This window comes from Tachyglossus aculeatus, chromosome 19 (assembly GCF_015852505.1).
Source record: "Tachyglossus aculeatus isolate mTacAcu1 chromosome 19, mTacAcu1.pri, whole genome shotgun sequence".
NCBI lineage: Eukaryota > Metazoa > Chordata > Mammalia > Monotremata > Tachyglossidae > Tachyglossus > Tachyglossus aculeatus.
Genome location: NC_052084.1, coordinates 31701671 through 31721940, shown reverse-complemented (window position 1 = coordinate 31721940; position 20270 = coordinate 31701671). Strand labels below are relative to the sequence as shown.

General features: G+C 49.5%; 1 protein-coding gene across 1 annotated transcript in view; it reads right to left on the bottom strand.

Annotated features, from left to right (window-relative positions):
* ZNF292 (zinc finger protein 292) overlaps positions 1-19770 on the bottom strand; it is a 61495-nt gene extending 41725 nt beyond the window's left edge. The window contains exon 1 of the mRNA XM_038760888.1: positions 19594-19770. Within this exon, the coding sequence (XP_038616816.1) occupies positions 19594-19770 (177 nt within the window). The remainder of the gene's footprint in view (positions 1-19593) is intronic.
* Positions 19771-20270: the final 500 nt, after the last annotated feature.

Here is a 20270-nt window from a genome sequence, read left to right as displayed (position 1 = left end):
AAAGAAAAGCGGAAACATTACACAGAGAAACAAAACAGACATGCCAGTGCAAAGCCAAAATAAGAACCTGGATCCTGGAACCCAATACACATCTTAATCTACTGAGCCAAGTTTATTCCTAGAAAGCAAGGAATATGTGTGATGGTTGAAAAATGCTTTCCTTACCTTATTCTTCTAGGTTCATTGATACAGACACATAAGTGATAGCAAATCAGAACACTAATTTGACAAATACCTTTTTGGTGCACAGGCTATTTCGGGACTTTCCAATTTGATTAATTTATATCTACCCCAGCGCTCAGCATGGCACATAGTAAGCATTAATACCATCATCATATACCTATGACAGTTTTGCAGTTATTGGCATGGAAGCCTACATTCGTAATTCACAATACATTCAAGAAAGATTTAGATCCATTAAAAGGTGATAATTCTGATTGTTAGGGAAGGTAGAGACGTTAGATGTTAGGTATATCCCTAACCAAGAGAATAATCATTGAAGAGGGGCAACCAGGGTAATAATCAATGATATTTATTGAGCGCTTACTGCATGCAAAGCACTATTTTAAGTACTTGGGAGAGTTCCATTCAGCAGAGCTGGAAGATGCGTTCCTTGCCAAAAATGAGTTTACAGCTTAGAGGGAACTTTCTTCCAAGTGTCTTGGGGCAATGTTGAAAACACGATTAGGACAAAAAAAAATAAAACTAAGCCACTGCGTCAGGGGTATGATTTCATTCTCAGACAGTGGTGCTGCTAAAGGCTGCTTGGAACAACCGGAAAATTATTATCCTTGACATTCAACTAACCAGCCACCTTCACTTTTCCCTCTATTATGAATCACTTCTTGAATTTATGCAAACCCTTTCTTTATCCCAGGTGATTTTCGGCTCACACAAGTTTCTGGGAGAATGAATTCTAGAGGACTACCACCTGCTGTGTCACCTTCGTTCACTTTGAAACTACCACCTTCAAACTTCAAGGAGCACCTCTTGGTCCTGGTGTTGTTGTCCACTTTGTAATTTCCATTATAACCCTCCTTTTTCCAGTCTATAAAAGGTGTTCCATTCCGCAGATCATCTTGGTTGCCCTTACAGATATACTGTTCAACTCTATTATGCCCACCTCCAAAATGCGGCAATCAGAATTGAAAGGAGGTATGGACATACAATGTTTTAAATAACGATAATCTATGGGATTGTTTGGGCACCTCCTTTGAGCACAGCCCTGCACTAAGGACCTGAGATACAGCCCTCTATAGGGAACGGATTGTATCCAACCTGATTATCTTGTACCTACCCCAGCGCTTAGTCCCTACTATGCCTAAGTCTCTACTTAGTCTTTACTATGTGCTTGTCATACAGTAAGCCGAAAATATTATTATTATTATTATTATTATTATTATTATTACTATTACTACAGTAAAATCAGCATTCACCCTCATTGCCTTCATGGATCTAGCAGGGGCAAGGGGATATATTTTGTTTTCTACACTTTTCTTGAATGTGCCAAGCAGCAATTTATTGGTCTTTTTGGTAACTGTTCCAAATGACCTATATCTTAGGAGAAAAAGACGGTGAAATCACTGATGACTGTTCCCAGGTCACGACGGACACCTCGGAGCACATCATCATTTGGGGGAGCATAAAGGCCCACGGTCTGTGAGAGACTGGAAGGGCAGATACTGGATCCTCATTTTACAGATGATGAAACTGAGGTCCAAAGGGGTGGAATCATACAGTCATATTTCCCAGTCATATAACTCCTCCTCCCCCTGCTGTCCATCCCCCCGCCTTACCTCCTTCCCTTCCCCACAGCACCTGCATATATGTATATATGTTTGTACGTATTTATTACTCTATTTATTTATTTTATTTGTACATATTTATTCTATTTATTTTATTTTGTTAATATGTTTTGTTTTGTTCTGTCTCCCCCTTCTAGACTGTGAGCCCACTGTTGGGTAGGGACCATCTCTATATGTTGCCAACTTGTACTTCCCAAGCGCTTAGTACAGTGCTCTGCACACAATAAGCGCTCAATAAATACGATTGAATGAACAGGCCACAGCAGAGCTGAGACGAGAACCCGGGTGTCCTTATGCTAAGGCCATGCCATCCCAATAAACCATGCAGCCCCCCACCCACCCCCGCTACTTTTCTACCTCCTCACTCAGGTTTAGATTTTCGTACCCTTGATCCCCATCAGCATTTAACCTGAAAAAATGAGAAACAACTACTGCAGCAAATGCCTTTTAAAAAATAATTCACTGTTCTGTAGTTTTTACCCATCAGTACTTGAAAATGTTACGGAGCATCTCACTGCCCCTTCCACATATGGGACTGAATAGACCGGTTGCCTGACGCACCAAGGCAATTCTTGTCATGGTCCCTCTTTAGAGGCAAAGGCTTATTACATTCCATACTTGGAATACCCAATACCAAAGCACTTTTAAAAGCAGGATCAACTTGGAATCTCCGTGATTAAAGAGCTTTTAATGTTTTGTTTTAGGAAATTTAGTACGTTTGCCCATTTCCCTCAAGAGGGAAAAAATGGTTAAGTTGCACAGCATTTGAGTGCCAGTACGTCACTAGGAAGGATAGCTTTGGGCATGATTTGTGGCTAAACGGCTTACTACCTGGACTTAAACCAAACAAACTGTGGCATTATCTGAGCATCAAACAATGCTGGTCCAGCCCAACTGAGTTCAGATATCAGATCAAGTTTCTCATAAGGTGCCTTGAAGAGAGAGACTGAAAAGAGGGAACGGTGGCTTGTGGAGTGGTCTAAGGGACAAATGCCAGAGATAGAGGTGGGATAAAAACGTATAGCTCCAGTGAAAAGCATGAAAGTATAGTATGGGGTAGGAAGAGGAGAGAAATAAGAGCCAGTCTCAGAGACTGTTGAACTTAAATTTAGTACACAAGACTACAAAAAGTCAGGGGAAGGAATGGAAGTGGAATATCATGGGAAGTTCATGAATTAGGTATGGGGACCAACTCTCTCGGACTCTCCTAGGCACATATAGTGAGTGCTTTGCACAGAGTAGACACTGAAATGACACCGATAGAGAAAATTTCAGCTGCAATATTTTCAAATGAATTGCAATTTCACTGAAGCCTAGAATTTGAAAGATTTATCCTAGATCAATAGTAGTGCAGGACGAGGAACTGCTAACACAGCAACGATTCTTTGTTAAAGTTTCTCTGAAGACCTCAACCCAAAGAGAAGATTATAAAGTGGAACAGGAGGGTGCTAAGAACAATGCAGTGGTCTTTGGAAAAATAAGTTAGTGAGGTAGGCTCAAATGAATGTCACAGAAAAGAGACATCACTAGATCACGGTGCAAGATGTATTTATCCCACCCTCCCTCAAAAAATCATCCGAGAAAGACTCAGAATGTGATGAGCTTCCAGGGAGGGATAGTAACTTGATTTTTGCCATACTATATGGAGTACAATTTTATTAACTAAATAAACCAGGTCTGTGAATTCATGATTTCCCTGTTATTAAAATAAACAAACTTTGATGTGGGACATTGTGCTTTCCTGGACAGCACCTCACAATAGGCACTTTAGCAAGAGTGAGGCTGCAGAGAGCCCCTGGTCTTCCTTTACTCTCCTGGAACCAAGTTCCAGGAAGGTGAATAATAATAATAATAATATTTGTTAAGCGCTTACTATGTGCAAAGCACTGTTCTAAGCGCTGGGGAGATACAAGGTGATCCGGTTGTCCCACATGGGGCTCACAGTCTTAATCCCCATTTTACACATGAGGGAACTGAGGCACAGAGAAGTTAAGCGCCTTCACCTGAATCGCTAAAAATGAAATTCTTGCTTCTGGACTATCTCTGGCCTGCGATCATACTGCTATACACATGAAAAAAAGTTAAGTCCCATGAGCTTTAACTAATTTATAAACTTTAAATTCAAACGACTTATTACTCCCTCAATACCTACAGCAATTACTACGGAATAAACATGCTATAATTTATTCTGGTTTGAAGAAACTTGAACTACATTTTTGTGTGGGGGGGGGGGTTAATGTAAATTAATGGCATCATTTCTTTATTTGTTTATACCTCCCATTTGAAAAAATGCATTTCTAGATAACCCTCTAACAGTACCTGCTTTCCTGGTAAAAGAGGAAAAGGTGTGGTAAGAGAGGCAAATTATTCAAAAGCTTAATTATTTCTTTTAAGTCTTTGATAACTAATTTCCTCAAGTCACATATGGTAATCAAGCAAATCCATTAAAAAGTGAATAAAACAGATTTCAAAGTTTTATTAGAAAAAGCTAACCTTTAACTACAATCTCCCCCCGACAATTCACATTTTAAGTAATTCTAGCTGGATCGTAATCTCATATTTTCTTATTCCAAGTTTTTTAAAAAAGGAAATAATAGCCAAGACTGAGATGACACTATGCAGTACTACAGTATGAAGTACTACAGTACTTAAATGTTCCCTAATAGGCAGATATTTGAAACATAAGAGAAATCAAGCATTGTGACAATTGTTACTATTTGTCAGAAGCAGCATGACCCATTCGATATACAGCACGGCCCTGGGAGTCAGAAGGACCTGGGTTCTAGTCCGGGCTCTGCCACTTGTCTGCTGTGTGGTCTTGGGCAAGTCGTTTCACTTCTCTAGGCCTCAGTTACCTTCTCTGTAAAATGAGGGATTAAGACTGTGAGCCCCACGTGGGTGGGACAGGTGCCATGCCCGACCTGATTACTTTGTATCTAATCCAGCACATTAGAACAGTGCCTGGCACTGTTTAAATACCATTTAAAAAAAACAATGATCTAGAAAGCCCTCAAATATTTTAGAAAATTCCACTGACTTCAGTCATTTGAAGAACCAGTTCAAAATTGCTCAGACCGCCCCTGATAATTCCAGTCTGTTTTAGAAGTCTGAAAACAGATTTGTGAGTGGGACAAAAATATCAACACTAAGTATTTTTGACTTTGGGGTGGCGCTCTGCCTCCGTTCCTTTTCAACCCCCTCGATCCATCGTAAAGTGATCAATTTAGGTTTATGGAAAGCAAGAGAAAGCTATCAAATGGTACCATAATTACAAAAAAACGGAATACCAATAAGGTAAGCATTCCTTTAAACTTCTGTATTGATGCGAGAATGCTCGTTTGTTCCCAATAGAAGAGAGAATTTGCCTCGTTACCAACAGAAGAGAGAATTTGCAGATTATGATCTATCCTCTGCATGATTTGTGACACTCCAAGTAGGATTTTCCTGTTACATTTTTACCAATGTTTCTTTTTACTGCAACAGTAAAGATTTAACAATGAATTCTGACCCCCATTAATTGCCAACTCATTTTTGTTTTTGTAAGACACATGAGTATTTATACATGTAGTCCTCTGAAAGTGAGATTACTGAGGTCAGAAAGTTACCGAACAACGCCATGTTGTGAACATTATATATACACGCTACAATTTGGCCTCCATAGACTGATCTTTACTAAAAGTATGGGGAATAATGACAGATGACAGAATGTATCTAGCATTCCAAACTTCCATTCATGTAGCCTATCAAAAGAAAAAGCCTACACTTCAAGTAGGCACTGTAAATCAACATTGTTCCTGCTTATTCAAATCAAAGACTAAGCTTAAATGCATTTAACAAGCCATCAGCTGAAACTTAAAGACCCCTGAAAGGGTAGCCTAGCATGGTATTCCTTTCAAAACCATTATTAGAACCACAGAAAAACAGATTGTGAATTCTGCTGTGGGAGCAATTCTACTTATGCACAGAAAAACTAACTTAAAATTCCGCTTCCAACTGGAACACAGGAGGCATAATTGTTTATTTATTGGAAAACACAACAAACTTTCCCCTAATTTTAAAAATGCGTCCAATTTGTGTATTCCTGCTTCATTACAGTTAAGACTTGAAACCTACCAAAAGGGATCTCAAGACACCTAATAAAGTTCCATCACTGAGGAACATCTTTCTCTAAAGGAGGCAATAATTTGAGGCTCTCTAAAGGATTCTTAAAGAACAAACTCCCTGAATAAGATGAGCAAAAGGCATCTACATTGTTTTAAATCATAGATTCAAACCCTCATTCTGCCTACCACGCACTGTCAGATCATGACATACACTTCAACCTTTTTTTTTCTTTAAACGGCATTTGTTTAGTGCTGACTATGTGTCAGGCACTATACTAAGCGCTGGGGTAAATACAAGCTAATCAGGTTGGTTACAGTCCATGTCCCACATGGGGCTCACATTCTTAATCCCCATATTACGGATAGGGTAATTGAGGCACAGAGAAGTAATGTGACTTGCACAGTGGCAGAGCTGGGATTAGAAACCAGGTCCTCCTGACTCTCAGTCCCCGGCATTTGCCTATAGAGAAAGAGAAATAGTATATACTTTCCTATTCACCTCACAAATTGGAGAAAAGAGGCCATGTAATTCCTAAATCATTTAAAATGCAAGGTTCTGAATGGAAGCTTAGTAGCTGGACAGTAAGTGCCCCAGAAGAAAAGTCCTCTAAGCAGTCTGCCTCTAGAGAGTCAGAATTTCATCAAAAAGTGAATATGCCATTTTTTCTGGGCGAAGAATCAACTGTCAGGTGCTAACTATTCTTGCTCCACTTTATGAAGGATTTCTGCTCAATTTCTTTCCAGATACTTGTGACCAACCCTCAGGTCAGTAATAATAATAATAATGGCATTTATTAAGCGCTTACTATGTGCAAAGCACTGTTCTAAGCGCTGGGGATTTAACAAGGTGAATAATTCCCAAGTCACTGCCCCTCATAAAAAAATAATGATGATTATGGTATTTGTTAAGAGATTATTATGTGCCAAGGTGAATTGGTTGGACACGGTTCCTGCCCCACACAGGGCTCACAGTCTCAATCCCCATTTTACGGACGATGGAACGGAGGTCCAGGGAAGTGAAGTGACTTGTCCAAGGTCACTCAGCCAACAAGTGGCACACCTGGGATATTTTGCATACAATTTTTTTTTTTAAGTTACAGCAGCAACCTAACCAAACTTACCAGCTACCAACGGTGCGGGCCGGTTTAGGGGCTGCTGAAAAAGCATCACAAAATGTGGTTAAGCATATGCAGAAAGAGTCCTGCCTCTACGTCTGGGCGCCAGTCAGAGGGAGACAATGCTCTGGTGCTTATGGTCCCAGTTAGAGAGCAGTTACTGGAAAGCGCTGGGCCTGTGGGCAAGGAGAAGGAGAGGATTCTGTACAAGACAACGGGCTGGGTTGGGGAAATCGAACTCGCCCCCCAACCCCACTTCGCAAGGCATAGGCTTGTGAAACAGCACGGCCTAATGGCAACAGCCCGGGCTTGGGAGTCGGAGGACGTGGGTTCTAATCCTGACTCCACCACTAGTCAGCTGTGTGACCCTGGGCAAGTCACTTCACTTCTCTGTACCTCAGTTACCTCATCTTTAAAATGGGGATTAAGACTGTGAGCTTCACATGGGACAGCCTGATAACCTTGCATTTACCCCGGCACTTAGAACAGTGCTTGGCACGTAGTAAGCGCTTAACAAATACCGTTATTATGATTATTATTAAGAGGGAAGAGGCCACAGGCTTACGTGGGTGGTGGTGGTGGTGATGGGGGAAGTGTGTCTGTTTAAAAGCAGCGTGGCTTAGTGGCAAGAGCCCGGGCTTGGACGTCAGAGGTCGTGGGTTCTAACCGCGACTTCGCCAGTCGGCTGTGTGACTGAGCCGGTCGTTTCACTTCTCTCTGCCTCAGTTCCCTCATCTGTAAAATGGGGATTAAGACGGTGAGCCCCACGTGGGACAATCTGATCACCTTATCTCTACCCCGGCACCTAGAACAGTGGTTGGCACCTAGTAAGCGTTTAACAAATACTATCATCGTTACTGTTATTATGAATAAAAGGCTGGAGTGGAGAAAACCTCTCCCAATAAGCCATCCCGAGGGGGGCACCTTCCTCCTGTCTCTACCCCAGCACCTAGAACAGCGCTTGGCACATAGTAAGCGCTTAACAAATACCATCACCGTTATTCTTATTATTATTCAAAGGCCGAGGTGGTGAAAACCGCTCCCAATAAGCCGTCCCGAGGGAGGCGTATTCCTCCTGTTCCTACCCGGGCGCCTAGAACAGTGGCTGGCACGTAGTAAGCACTTAAATACCATCACCGTTATTCTTATGAATCAAAGGCTGGGGTGGCGAAAACCGCTCCCAATAAGCCGTCTTGAGGTGGGGGCATATTCCTCCAGTCCCTACCCCAGCGCCTAGAACAGTGCTTGGCACGTAGTGAGCGTTAAACAAATATCATCACCACCATTATTATTAATAATACTAAAAGGCTGGGGTGGTGAAAAACGCTCCCAAAAAGTTGCCCCTATCCCAGCGCCTACAACAGTGTTTGGCACATAGTAAGCGCTAGGCAAATACCATCACCGTTATTCTTCTTATCAACGGCTTAGTATAGTGCTCTGCACACAGTAAGCACTCAATAAATATGATTGACTGAGTGGGTGGCGAAAACCGCTCCCACTAAGCCATCCCTACCCCGGCACCTACAACAGTGCTTGGCACGCAGTTAAGCACTTGGCAAATACCATCACCGTTATTCTTCTTATGAATCAAAGGCTCTGCACACAGTAAGCGCTCAATAAATATGATTGAGTGAGTGAGAGGGTGGCAAAAACCGCTCCCAATAAGCCGTCCCTACCCCGGCGCCTACAACAGTGTTTGGCACATAGTAAACGCTCACCAAACACCATCACCGTTATTCTTCTTATGAATCAAACGTTTCATTATTCACAAAAGCAAATCCAAAACAATGCTGAGGTCTTCAAATTTGATGCGGGCAGCCTCGCCTTGAGCATGGAGCCAGAAGTGGCAGAGCCCAAGCCCACTGCAGACAGAGTGGAACTGACCCCTCAAGACAGGAAAGATGCTCACTGGTTTTATGACACCCCTGGGATTATCAATCAATCAATCGTATTTACTGAGCGCTTACTGTGTGCAGAGCACTGTACTGAGCGCTTGGGAAGTACAAGTCGGCAACACATAGAGACAGTCCCTACCCAACAGCGGGCTCACAGTCTATGAAAGAGAACTGTGCATGGGCTTTGTTTTGTTAAGGAATGATCAGCTCTCCCAATCTCCTCTCCTAAACCCTGGCCTCCTCTTCCCTTCCCCTGCAGTTATATCAAGGCAGAACAAATTTAGGAAAAATTGCCTAGAGATTTCAAGGTTTGGAAAAGAGCCCTGTCCTCCCATTTATATTGGGAACCCCCGAGGGTTACCTTAGAAAAGCTGTGGATTCGTGATTAATAAGTATTCAGTGGGTCAGTCAATCGTATGCTTATTGTGTGCAGAGCACTGTACTATGCGCTTGAGAGAGTACAATATAATAAACACACATTCCCTGTCTACAGCGAGGTTGTACTCTAGAGTTGGAGGCAGACACTGATATAAATGCATTACAGGTATGTACGTAAGTGCTGTAGGTCTGGGAGGGGGAATGGATAAAGGGAACGAGTCAGCGACACAGAAGGGACTGTCAAGAGAAGCAGCGTGGCTCAGTGGAAAGAGCACGGGCTTTGGAGTCAGAAGTCATGGGTTCGAATCCCGGCTCCGCCCCATGTCTGCTGCGTGACCTTGGGCAAGTCACAACTTCTCGGAGCCTCAGTTCCCTCATCTGTAAAATGGGGATGAAGACTGTGAGCCCCACATGGGACAACCTGATCTCCTTGTAACCCCCCCCCAGCGCTTAGAACAGTGCTTTGCACATAGTAAGCGCTTAACAAATGCCGTTATTATTATTATTATAAGGGAGTGGGAAAAGAGTAAAGGAGGGCTTAGTCAGGGAAGGCCTCCTGGAGATGTGCCTTCAAAAAGGCTTGGAGGGGGCAGAGTAAACTGTCTGTCAGATGAGGAGGGAGGGCGTTCTGGGCCAGAGGTAGGGATTGGCAAGAGGTTGGCAGCGAGATAAATGAAATCAAGGTACAATGCGAGGAGTAGCATTAGAGAAGCAAACTGTGCAGGCTGGCATGTAGTAGGAGGGTAGGAAGGGGCAAGGTGATGGACTGTTTTAAAGCCAGTGGTGAGAGGAGTTTCTGCTTGATGCGGAGGTGGATGGGCAACCATTGGATGTTCTTGAGGGGTGGGGAAAACATGTCTTGTATATATGTATATTTGTTTTTACGTATTTATTACTCTATTTTATTTGTACATATTTATTCTATTTATTTTATTTGGTTAATATGTTTTGTTTTGTTCTCTGTCTTCCCCTTCTAGACTGTGAGCCCGCTGTTGGGTAGGGACTGTCTCTAGATGTTGCCAACTTGGACTTCCCACTTAGTCCAGTGCTCTGCACACAGTAAGCGCTCAATAAATACGATTGATTGAATGAATGAATGAATGAAGGCTGGGGTGGAGAAAACCTCTCCCAATAAGCCGTCCCGAGGAGGGCATATTCCTCCTGTCCCTTCCCCGGTGCCTAGAACCGTGGTGAGCGTTTAACAAATATCATCATCATCATCATCATCATTATTAATCCCGATAAGCCGGCCCTACCCGGGAGCCTACAACAGTGTTTGGCACGTAGTAAGCGCTTAGCAGTCACCATCACCGTTATTCTTCTTATGAATCAAAGGCTGGGGTGGCGAAAACCGCTCCCAATAAGGCATCCCGTGGGGGGCATATTCCTCCTGTCCCTTCCCCGGCGCCTTAGAACCGTGCTTGGCACGTAGTGAGCGCTTAACAAATACCACCATCATCATTATTATTAATACTACTAAAAGGCTTGGGGTGGCGAAAACCGCTCCCAATAAGCCGTCCCTACCCCAGCACCTACAACAGTGTTTGGCATGTAGTAAGCGTTTAGCAAACACCATCACCGTTATTCTTCTTATGAATCAAAGGCTTAGTAAAGTGCTCTGCACACAGTAGGCACTCAATAAATACGATTGAGTGAGTGAGTGAGTGAGTGAGTGAGTGAGAGGGTGGCAAAAATTGCTCTCACTAAGCCGTCCCTACCCTGGTGCCTACAACAGCGTCTGGCACGTAGTAAGCGCTCAGCGAACACCATCGTCGTTATTCCTCTTATGAATCAAAGGCTGGGATGGCCAAAACCGCTCCCACTAAGCCATCCCTACCCCGGCACCTACAACAGCGTCTGGCACGTAGTAAGCGCTCAGTGAACACCATCGCCGTTATTCTTACGAATCAAAGGCTTAGTACAATGCTCTGCACGCAGTAAGTGCTCAATAAATACGATTGAGTGAGAGAGAGGGTGGCGAAAACCGCTCCCACTAAGCCGTCCCTACCCCGACGCCTACAACAGCGTCTGGCACGTAGTAAGCGCTCGGCAAACACCATCACCGTTATTCCTCTTATGAATCAAAGGCTGGGATGGGGAAAAGCGGTCCCAAGAAGCCGTCCAGAGGAGGGCATATTCCTTCTGTCCCTTCCCCGGCGCCTAGAACAGTGCTTGGCACGTAGTGAGCGTTTAACAAACATCATCATCATCATCATTATTATTATTAATCCCGATACGCCGTCCCTGCCGGGAGCCTACAACAATGTCTGGCATGTAGTAAGCGCTCAGCAAACACCATCACCGTTATTCTTATGAATCAAAGGGCTGGGGTGGCCAAAACCACTCCCACTAAGCCATCCCTACCCTGGGGCCTACAACAGCGTCTGGCATGTAGTAAGCGCTCAGCAAACACCATGGCCGTTATTCCTCTTATGAATCAAAGGCTGGGGTCATCATTATTATTAATCCCGATGCGCCGTCCCTACCCGGGAGCCTACAACAGTGCCTGGCACGTAGTAAGCGCTCAGCAAACACCATCACCGTTATTCTTATGAATCAAAGGCTGGGGTGGCCACAACCGCTCCCACTAAGCCGTCCCTACCCCGGGGCCTATAACAGCATCTTGCACGTAGTAAGCGCTTAGCAAACACCATCGCCATTATTCCTCTTATGAATCAAAGGCTGGGGTCATTATTATTAGTAATCATGATGCGCCGTCCCTACCCAGGAGCCTACAACAGCGTCTGGCACGTAGTAAGCGCTTAGCAAACACCATGGCCATTATTCCTCTTATAAATCAAAGGCTGGGGTCATCATTATTATCAATCCCGATGTGCCGTTGCTACCCGGGAGCCTACAATGGCGTCTGGCACGTAGTAAGCGCTCAGCAAACACCATCACCGTTATTCTTATGAATCAAAGGCTGGGGTGGCCAAAACCACTCCCACTAAGCCGTCCCTACCCGAGCGCCTACAACAGCATCTGGCACGTAGTGAACGCTCAGCAAACACCATCGTCGTTATTCCTCTTATGAATCAAAGGCTGGGGTGGGGAAAAGCGGTCCCAAGAAGCCATCCGGAGGGGGGCATATTCCTTCTGTCCCTTCCCCAGCGCCTAGAACAGTGCTTGGCACGTAGTGAGCATTTAACAAACATCATCATCATCATTATTATTATTAATCCCGATGCGCCGTCCCTGCTGGGAGCCTTCAACAGTGTCTGGCACGTAGTAAGCGCTTAGCAAACACCATCGCCGTTATTCGTCTTATGAATCAAAGGCTGGGGTCATTACTATTATTAATCCCGATGTGCCGTCCCTACCTGGGAGACTACAACAGCGTCTGGCACGTAGTAAGCGCTCAGCAAACACCATCACCGTTATTCTTATGAATCAAAGGCTGGGATGGCCAAAACCGCTCCCACTAAGCTGTCCCTACCCCGGCGCCTACAACAGCGTCTGGCACGTAGTAAGCGCTCAGCAAACACCATCGCTGTTATTCTTATGAATCAAAGGCTGGGATCATTATTATTATTAATCCCGATGTGCCGTCCCTACCCAGGAGTCTACAACAGCGTCCGGCACGTAGTAAGCGCTCAGCAAACACCATCACCGTTATTCCTCTAATGAATCAAAGGCTGGGATGGCCACAACCGCTCCCACCGAGCCGTCCCTACAACAGCGCCTGGCACGTAGTGAGCGCTCAGCAGACACCATCGCCGTTATTCTTATGAATCAAAGGGCTGGGGTGGCCCAAACCGCTCCCACCGAGCCGTCCCTACCCGGGCGCCTACAACAGAGTCTGGCACGTAGTGAGCGCTCAGCAAACACCATGGCCGTTATTCCTCTTGTGAATCAAAGGCTGGGGTCATCATTATTATCAATCCCGATGCGCCGTCCCTACCCGGGAGCCTACAACGGCGCCTGGCACGTAGTGAGCGCTCAGCAGACACCATCGCCGTTATTCCTCTTATGAATCAAAGGCTGGGGTGGCCCAAACCGCTCCCACTAAGCCGTCCCTACCCCGGCGCCTGGCACGTAGTGAGCGCTCAGCAAACACCATGGCCGTTATTCCTCTTGTGAATCAAAGGTTGGGGTCATCATTATTATCAATCCCGATGCGCCGTCCCTACCCGGGAGCCTACAACAGCATCCGGCACGTAGTAAGCGCTCAGCAAACACTATCACCGTTATTCTTACGGATTAAAGGCTTAGTACAGTGCTCTGCACACAGTAGGCGCTCAATAAATATGAGTGAGTGGGTGGCGAAAACCGCTCCCATTAAGCCGTCCCTACCCTGGCGCCTACAACAGCGTCTGGCACGTAGTAAGCGCTCAGCAAACACCATCACCGTTATTCTTATGAATCAAAGGTTGGGATGGCTAAAACCACTCCCACTAAGCCGTCCCTACCCCGGCGCCTACAACAGCGCCTGGCACGTAGTGAGCGCTCAGCAGACACCATCGCCGTTATTCTTATGAATCAAAGGGCTGGGGTGGCCACAACCGCTCCCACTAAGCCGTCCCTACCCCGGCGCCTACAACAGAGTCTGGCACGTAGTGAGCGCTCAGCAAACACCATCGCCGTTATTCCTCTTGTGAATCAAAGGCTGGGGTCATCATTATTATCAATCCCGATGCGCCGTCCCTACCCGGGAGCCTACAACGGCGCCTGGCACGTAGTGAGCGCTCAGCAGACACCATCACCGTTATTCCTCTTATGAATCAAAGGCTGGGGTGGCCCAAACCGCTCCCACCGAGCCGTCCCTACAACAGCGCCTGGCACGTAGTGAGCGCTCAGCAGACACCATCGCCGTTATTCCTCTTACGAATCAAAGGCTGGGGTGGCCCAAACCGCTCCCACAGAGCCGTCCCTACAACAGCGCCTGGCACGTAGTGAGCGCTCAGCAGACACCATCACCGTTATTCCTCTTACGAATCAAAGGGCTGGGGTGGCCACAACCGCTCCCACTAAGCCATCCCTACCCCGGCGCCTGCAACAGCGTCTGGCACGTAGTGAGCGCTCAGCAAATACCATCACCGTCATTCTCATGAATCAAAGGCTTAGTGCAGTGCTCTGCACACAGTAGGCGCTCAATAAATATGAGTGAGCGGGTGGCGAAAACCGCTCCCACTAAGCCGTCCCTACCCCGGCGCCTACAACAGCGTCTGGCACGTAGTAGGCGCTTAACAAACACCATCACCGTTATTCTTATGAGTCAAAGGCTGGGGTGGCCACAACCGCTCCCACTAAGCCGTCCCTACCCCGGCGCCTACCACTGGCACGTAGTAGGCGCTTAACAAACACCATCACCGTTATTCTTATGAATCAAAGGCTGGGGTCATCATTATTATCAATCCCGATGCGCCGTCCCTACCCGGGAGCCTACAACGGCGCCTGGCACGTAGTGAGCGCTCAGCAGACACCATCGCCGTTATTCCTCTTACGAATCAAAAGGCTGGGGTGCCCACAACCGCTCCCACCGAGCCGTCCCTACAACAGCGCCTGGCACGTAGTGAGCGCTCAGCAGACACCATCGCCGTTATTCCTCTTACGAATCAAAGGGCTGGGGTGGCCACAACCGCTCCCACCGAGCCGTCCCTACAACAGCGCCTGGCACGTAGTAAGCGCTCAGCAGACACCATCGCCGTTATTCCTCTTATGAATCAAAGGGCTGGGGTGGCCCAAACCGCTCCCACCGAGCCGTCCCTACCCGGGCGCCTACAGCAGCACCTGGCACGTAGTGAGCGCTCAGCAGACACCATCGCCGTTATTCCTCTTGTGAATCAAAGGTTGGGGTCATCACTATTATCAATCCCGATGCGCCGTCCCTACCCAGGAGCCTACAACAGCGTCTGGCACGTAGTAAGCGCTCAGCAGACACCATCGCCGTTATTCCTCTTACGAATCAAAGGCTGGGGTGGCCCAAACCGCTCCCACTGAGCCGTCCCTACAACAGCGCCTGGCACGTAGTGAGCGCTCAGCAGACACCATCACCGTTATTCCTCTTACGAATCAAAGGGCTGGGGTGGCCACAACCGCTCCCACCGAGCCGTCCCTACAACAGCGCCTGGCACGTAGTGAGCGCTCAGCAGACACCATCGCCGTTATTCTTATGAATCAAAGGGCTGGGGTGGCCCAAACCGCTCCCACCGAGCCGTCCCTACCCCGGGCGCCTACAGCAGCGCCTGGCACGTAGTGAGCGCTCAGCAAACACCATCGCCGTTATTCCTCTTGTGAATCAAAGGTTGGGGTCATCACTATTATCAATCCCGATGCGCCGTCCCTACCCGGGAGCCTACAACGGCGCCTGGCACGTAGTGAGCGCTCAGCAGACACCATCGCCGTTATTCCTCTTATGAATCAAAGGCTGGGGTGGCCCAAACCGCTCCCACCGAGCCGTCCCTACAACAGCGCCTGGCACGTAGTGAGCGCTCAGCAGACACCATCACCGTTATTCCTCTTACGAATCAAAGGGCTGGGGTGGCCCAAACCGCTCCCACCGAGCCGTCCCGACAACAGCGCCTGGCACGTAGTAAGCGCTCAGCAGACACCATCGCCGTTATTCCTCTTATGAATCAAAGGGCTGGGGTGGCCCAAACCGCTCCCACCGAGCCGTCCCTACCCGGGCGCCTACAGCAGCACCTGGCACGTAGTGAGCGCTCAGCAGACACCATCGCCGTTATTCCTCTTGTGAATCAAAGGTTGGGGTCATCATTATTATCAATCCCGATGCGCCGTCCCTACCCGGGAGCCTACAACGGCGCCTGGCACATAGTGAGCGCTCAGCAAACACCATCGCCGTTATTCTTATGAATCAAAGGACTGGGATGGCCCAAACCGCTCCCACCGAGCCGTCCCTACAACAGCGCCTGGCACGTAGTAAGCGCTCAGCAGACACCATCACCGTTATTCCTCTTACGAATCAAAGGGCTGGGGTGGCCACAACCGCTCCCACCGAGCCGTCCCTACAACAGCGCCTGGCACGTAGTGAGCGCTCAGCAGACACCATCGCCGTTATTCCTCTTATGAATCAAAGGGCTGGGGTGGCCCAAACCGCTCCCACCGAGCCGTCCCTACCCGGGCGCCTACAGCAGCACCTGGCACGTAGTGAGCGCTCAGCAGACACCATCGCCGTTATTCCTCTTGTGAATCAAAGGTTGGGGTCATCACTATTATCAATCCCGATGCGCCGTCCCTACCCAGGAGCCTACAACAGCGTCTGGCACGTAGTAAGCGCTCAGCAGACACCATCGCCGTTATTCCTCTTACGAATCAAAGGCTGGGGTGGCCCAAACCGCTCCCACTGAGCCGTCCCTACAACAGCGCCTGGCACGTAGTGAGCGCTCAGCAGACACCATCACCGTTATTCCTCTTACGAATCAAAGGGCTGGGGTGGCCACAACCGCTCCCACCGAGCCGTCCCTACAACAGCGCCTGGCACGTAGTGAGCGCTCAGCAGACACCATCGCCGTTATTCCTCTTATGAATCAAAGGGCTGGGGTGGCCCAAACCGCTCCCACCGAGCCGTCCCTACCCGGGCGCCTACAGCAGCGCCTGGCACGTAGTGAGCGCTCAGCAAACACCATCGCCGTTATTCCTCTTGTGAATCAAAGGTTGGGGTCATCATTATTATCAATCCCGATGCGCCGTCCCTACCCGGGAGCCTACAACGGCGCCTGGCACATAGTGAGCGCTCAGCAAACACCATCGCCGTTATTCTTATGAATCAAAGGACTGGGATGGCCCAAACCGCTCCCACCGAGCCGTCCCTACAACAGCGCCTGGCACGTAGTAAGCGCTCAGCAGACACCATCACCGTTATTCCTCTTACGAATCAAAGGGCTGGGGTGGCCACAACCGCTCCCACCGAGCCGTCCCTACAACAGCGCCTGGCACGTAGTGAGCGCTCAGCAGACACCATCGCCGTTATTCTTATGAATCAAAGGGCTGGGGTGGCCCAAACCGCTCCCACCGAGCCGTCCCTACCCCGGGCGCCTACAGCAGCGCCTGGCACGTAGTGAGCGCTCAGCAAACACCATCGCCGTTATTCCTCTTGTGAATCAAAGGTTGGGGTCATCACTATTATCAATCCCGATGCGCCGTCCCTACCCGGGAGCCTACAACGGCGCCTGGCACGTAGTGAGCGCTCAGCAGACACCATCGCCGTTATTCCTCTTATGAATCAAAGGCTGGGGTGGCCCAAACCGCTCCCACCGAGCCGTCCCTACAACAGCGCCTGGCACGTAGTGAGCGCTCAGCAGACACCATCACCGTTATTCCTCTTACGAATCAAAGGGCTGGGGTGGCCCAAACCGCTCCCACCGAGCCGTCCCGACAACAGCGCCTGGCACGTAGTAAGCGCTCAGCAGACACCATCGCCGTTATTCCTCTTATGAATCAAAGGGCTGGGGTGGCCCAAACCGCTCCCACCGAGCCGTCCCTACCCGGGCGCCTACAGCAGCACCTGGCACGTAGTGAGCGCTCAGCAGACACCATCGCAGTTATTCCTCTTGTGAATCAAAGGTTGGGGTCATCATTATTATCAATCCCGTTGCGCCGTCCCTACCCGGGAGCCTACAACGGCGCCTGGCACATAGTGAGCGCTCAGCAAACACCATCGCCGTTATTCTTATGAATCAAAGGACTGGGATGGCCCAAACCGCTCCCACCGAGCCGTCCCTACAACAGCGCCTGGCACGTAGTAAGCGCTCAGCAGACACCATCACCGTTATTCCTCTTACGAATCAAAGGGCTGGGGTGGCCACAACCGCTCCCACCGAGCCGTCCCTACAACAGCGCCTGGCACGTAGTGAGCGCTCAGCAGACACCATCGCCGTTATTCCTCTTATGAATCAAAGGGCTGGGGTGGCCCAAACCGCTCCCACCGAGCCGTCCCTACCCGGGCGCCTACAGCAGCACCTGGCACGTAGTGAGCGCTCAGCAGACACCATCGCCGTTATTCCTCTTGTGAATCAAAGGTTGGGGTCATCATTATTATCAATCCCGATGCGCCGTCCCTACCCGGGAGCCTACAACAGCGCCTGGCACATAGTGAGCGCTCAGCAAACACCATCGCCGTTATTCTTATGAATCAAAGGACTGGGGTGGCCCAAACCGCTCCCACCGAGCCGTCCCTACAACAGCGCCTGGCACGTAGTGAGCGCTCAGCAGACACCATCGCCGTTATTCCTCTTACGAATCAAAGGGCTGGGGTGGCCCAAACCGCTCCCACCGAGCCGTCCCTACAACAGCGCCTGGCACGTAGTGAGCGCTCAGCAGACACCATCGCCGTTATTCCTCTTACGAATCAAAGGACTGGGATGGCCCAAACCGCTCCCACCGAGCCGTCCCTACAACAGCGCCTGGCACGTAGTGAGCGCTCAGCAGACACCATCGCCGTTATTCCTCTTATGAATCAAAGGGCTGGGGTGGCCCAAACCGCTCCCACCGAGCCGTCCCTACAACAGCGCCTGGCACGTAGTAAGCGCTCGGCAGACACCATCGCCGCTACTCCTCTTAAGAATCAATGAGAATCAAGAATCAATCAATCCATCGCATTTACGGCGCGCTTCCTGTGTGCAGAGCACTGTGCTAACATGTATATATGGTTGTACATATTTATTACTCTATTTATTTATTTATTTTACTTGTACATTTCCATCCCGCTTATTTTATTTTGTTGGTATGTTTGGTTCCGTTCTCCGTCTCCCCCTTTCAGACTGTGAGCCCACTGTTGGGTAGGGACTGTCTCTAGGTGATGCCAACTTGTGCTTCCCAAGCGCTTAGCACAGTGCTCTGCACGTAGTGAGCGCTCAATAAATACGATTGACTGATTGATTGGGAACGACAAGATGGCAACATATGCAGAGAGTCCCTACCCAACAGTGGGCTCCCAGTCTAAAGGCCGGGGTGGGGAAAGGCGGTCCCAAGAAGGCGTCCGTTGGGGGGGGCTGATTTTGGGTTTTTTTTTTTGGGGGGGGGCGGTGTCCCCCAGGCCGTCCCTCACGGCCTCCCCGCCGTCCTTCGGGGGCGCTTAGTACAGTGGCGCGCGCGCGCGCAGCGGGCCGCAGGACGGCGCGGAGGGGGACAACAAAGGCCCCCTTCAGGCCGCGGCCCCGGCGGGGACAACAAAGCCCGGGCCCGCCGGGAGGGGGGGGGGAGGGGGAGGATGAGGGGATGCGCGCGCGCGCCGGGCCCTGAGGCGACGACGACGACGACGACGACGACGAGGAGGACGCCCCCGTCCCTCACGGACGGACGGGGGCGGGGTGTGTGTGTGTGGGGGGGGGGGCCTCACCCGGCACAGCCGCTGACAGTATTCCGTGGCCGCCTCCACGGCGGCCTCCCGGCTGTCCCGCAGCCGCCGCTCCAGGTCGTGGAGCCGCTCGGCCAGGCGCCGCAGGTCGGCGGCGGCGGCCGGTCCCGATGCCGTCGGGGCGGGGCGGGCCTCCGGCTCGGCCTCCTCGTCCGCCATCTTCGCCCCCCGCTCCGTCGCGTACGGCGGCGGCGGCGCCCCCTCTCCCCCCCTCCCCTCCCCGGGTCACGTGATAACACAATGCCACGTTCGGCGGGGTCACGTGGCCCCGCGCGCCGCACGTACGAGGGGGGCGGGGCCCGCGGCGGGCTCGGACCCGCGCATGCGCGCCCCCACCGCCCTCGCGGGGACGCGACGGTCAGTCAGTCAGTCAGTCAGTCAGTCAGTCAGTCAGTCAGTCAATCGTATTGATTGAGCGCTCACTGTGTGCGGAGCACTGTGCTAAGCGCTTGGGAAGTACAAGATGGCAACATATAGAGACAGGCCCTACCCAACAGTGGGCTCACAGCCTAAAATCAATCAATCAATCGTATTGATTGAGCGCTTACTGCGTGCGGAGCACTGGACTAAGCGCTTGGGAAGTACACGTTGGCAACATAGAGAGACGGGCCTTACGCAACAGTGGGCTCACAGTCTAAAATCAATCAATCAATCAATCA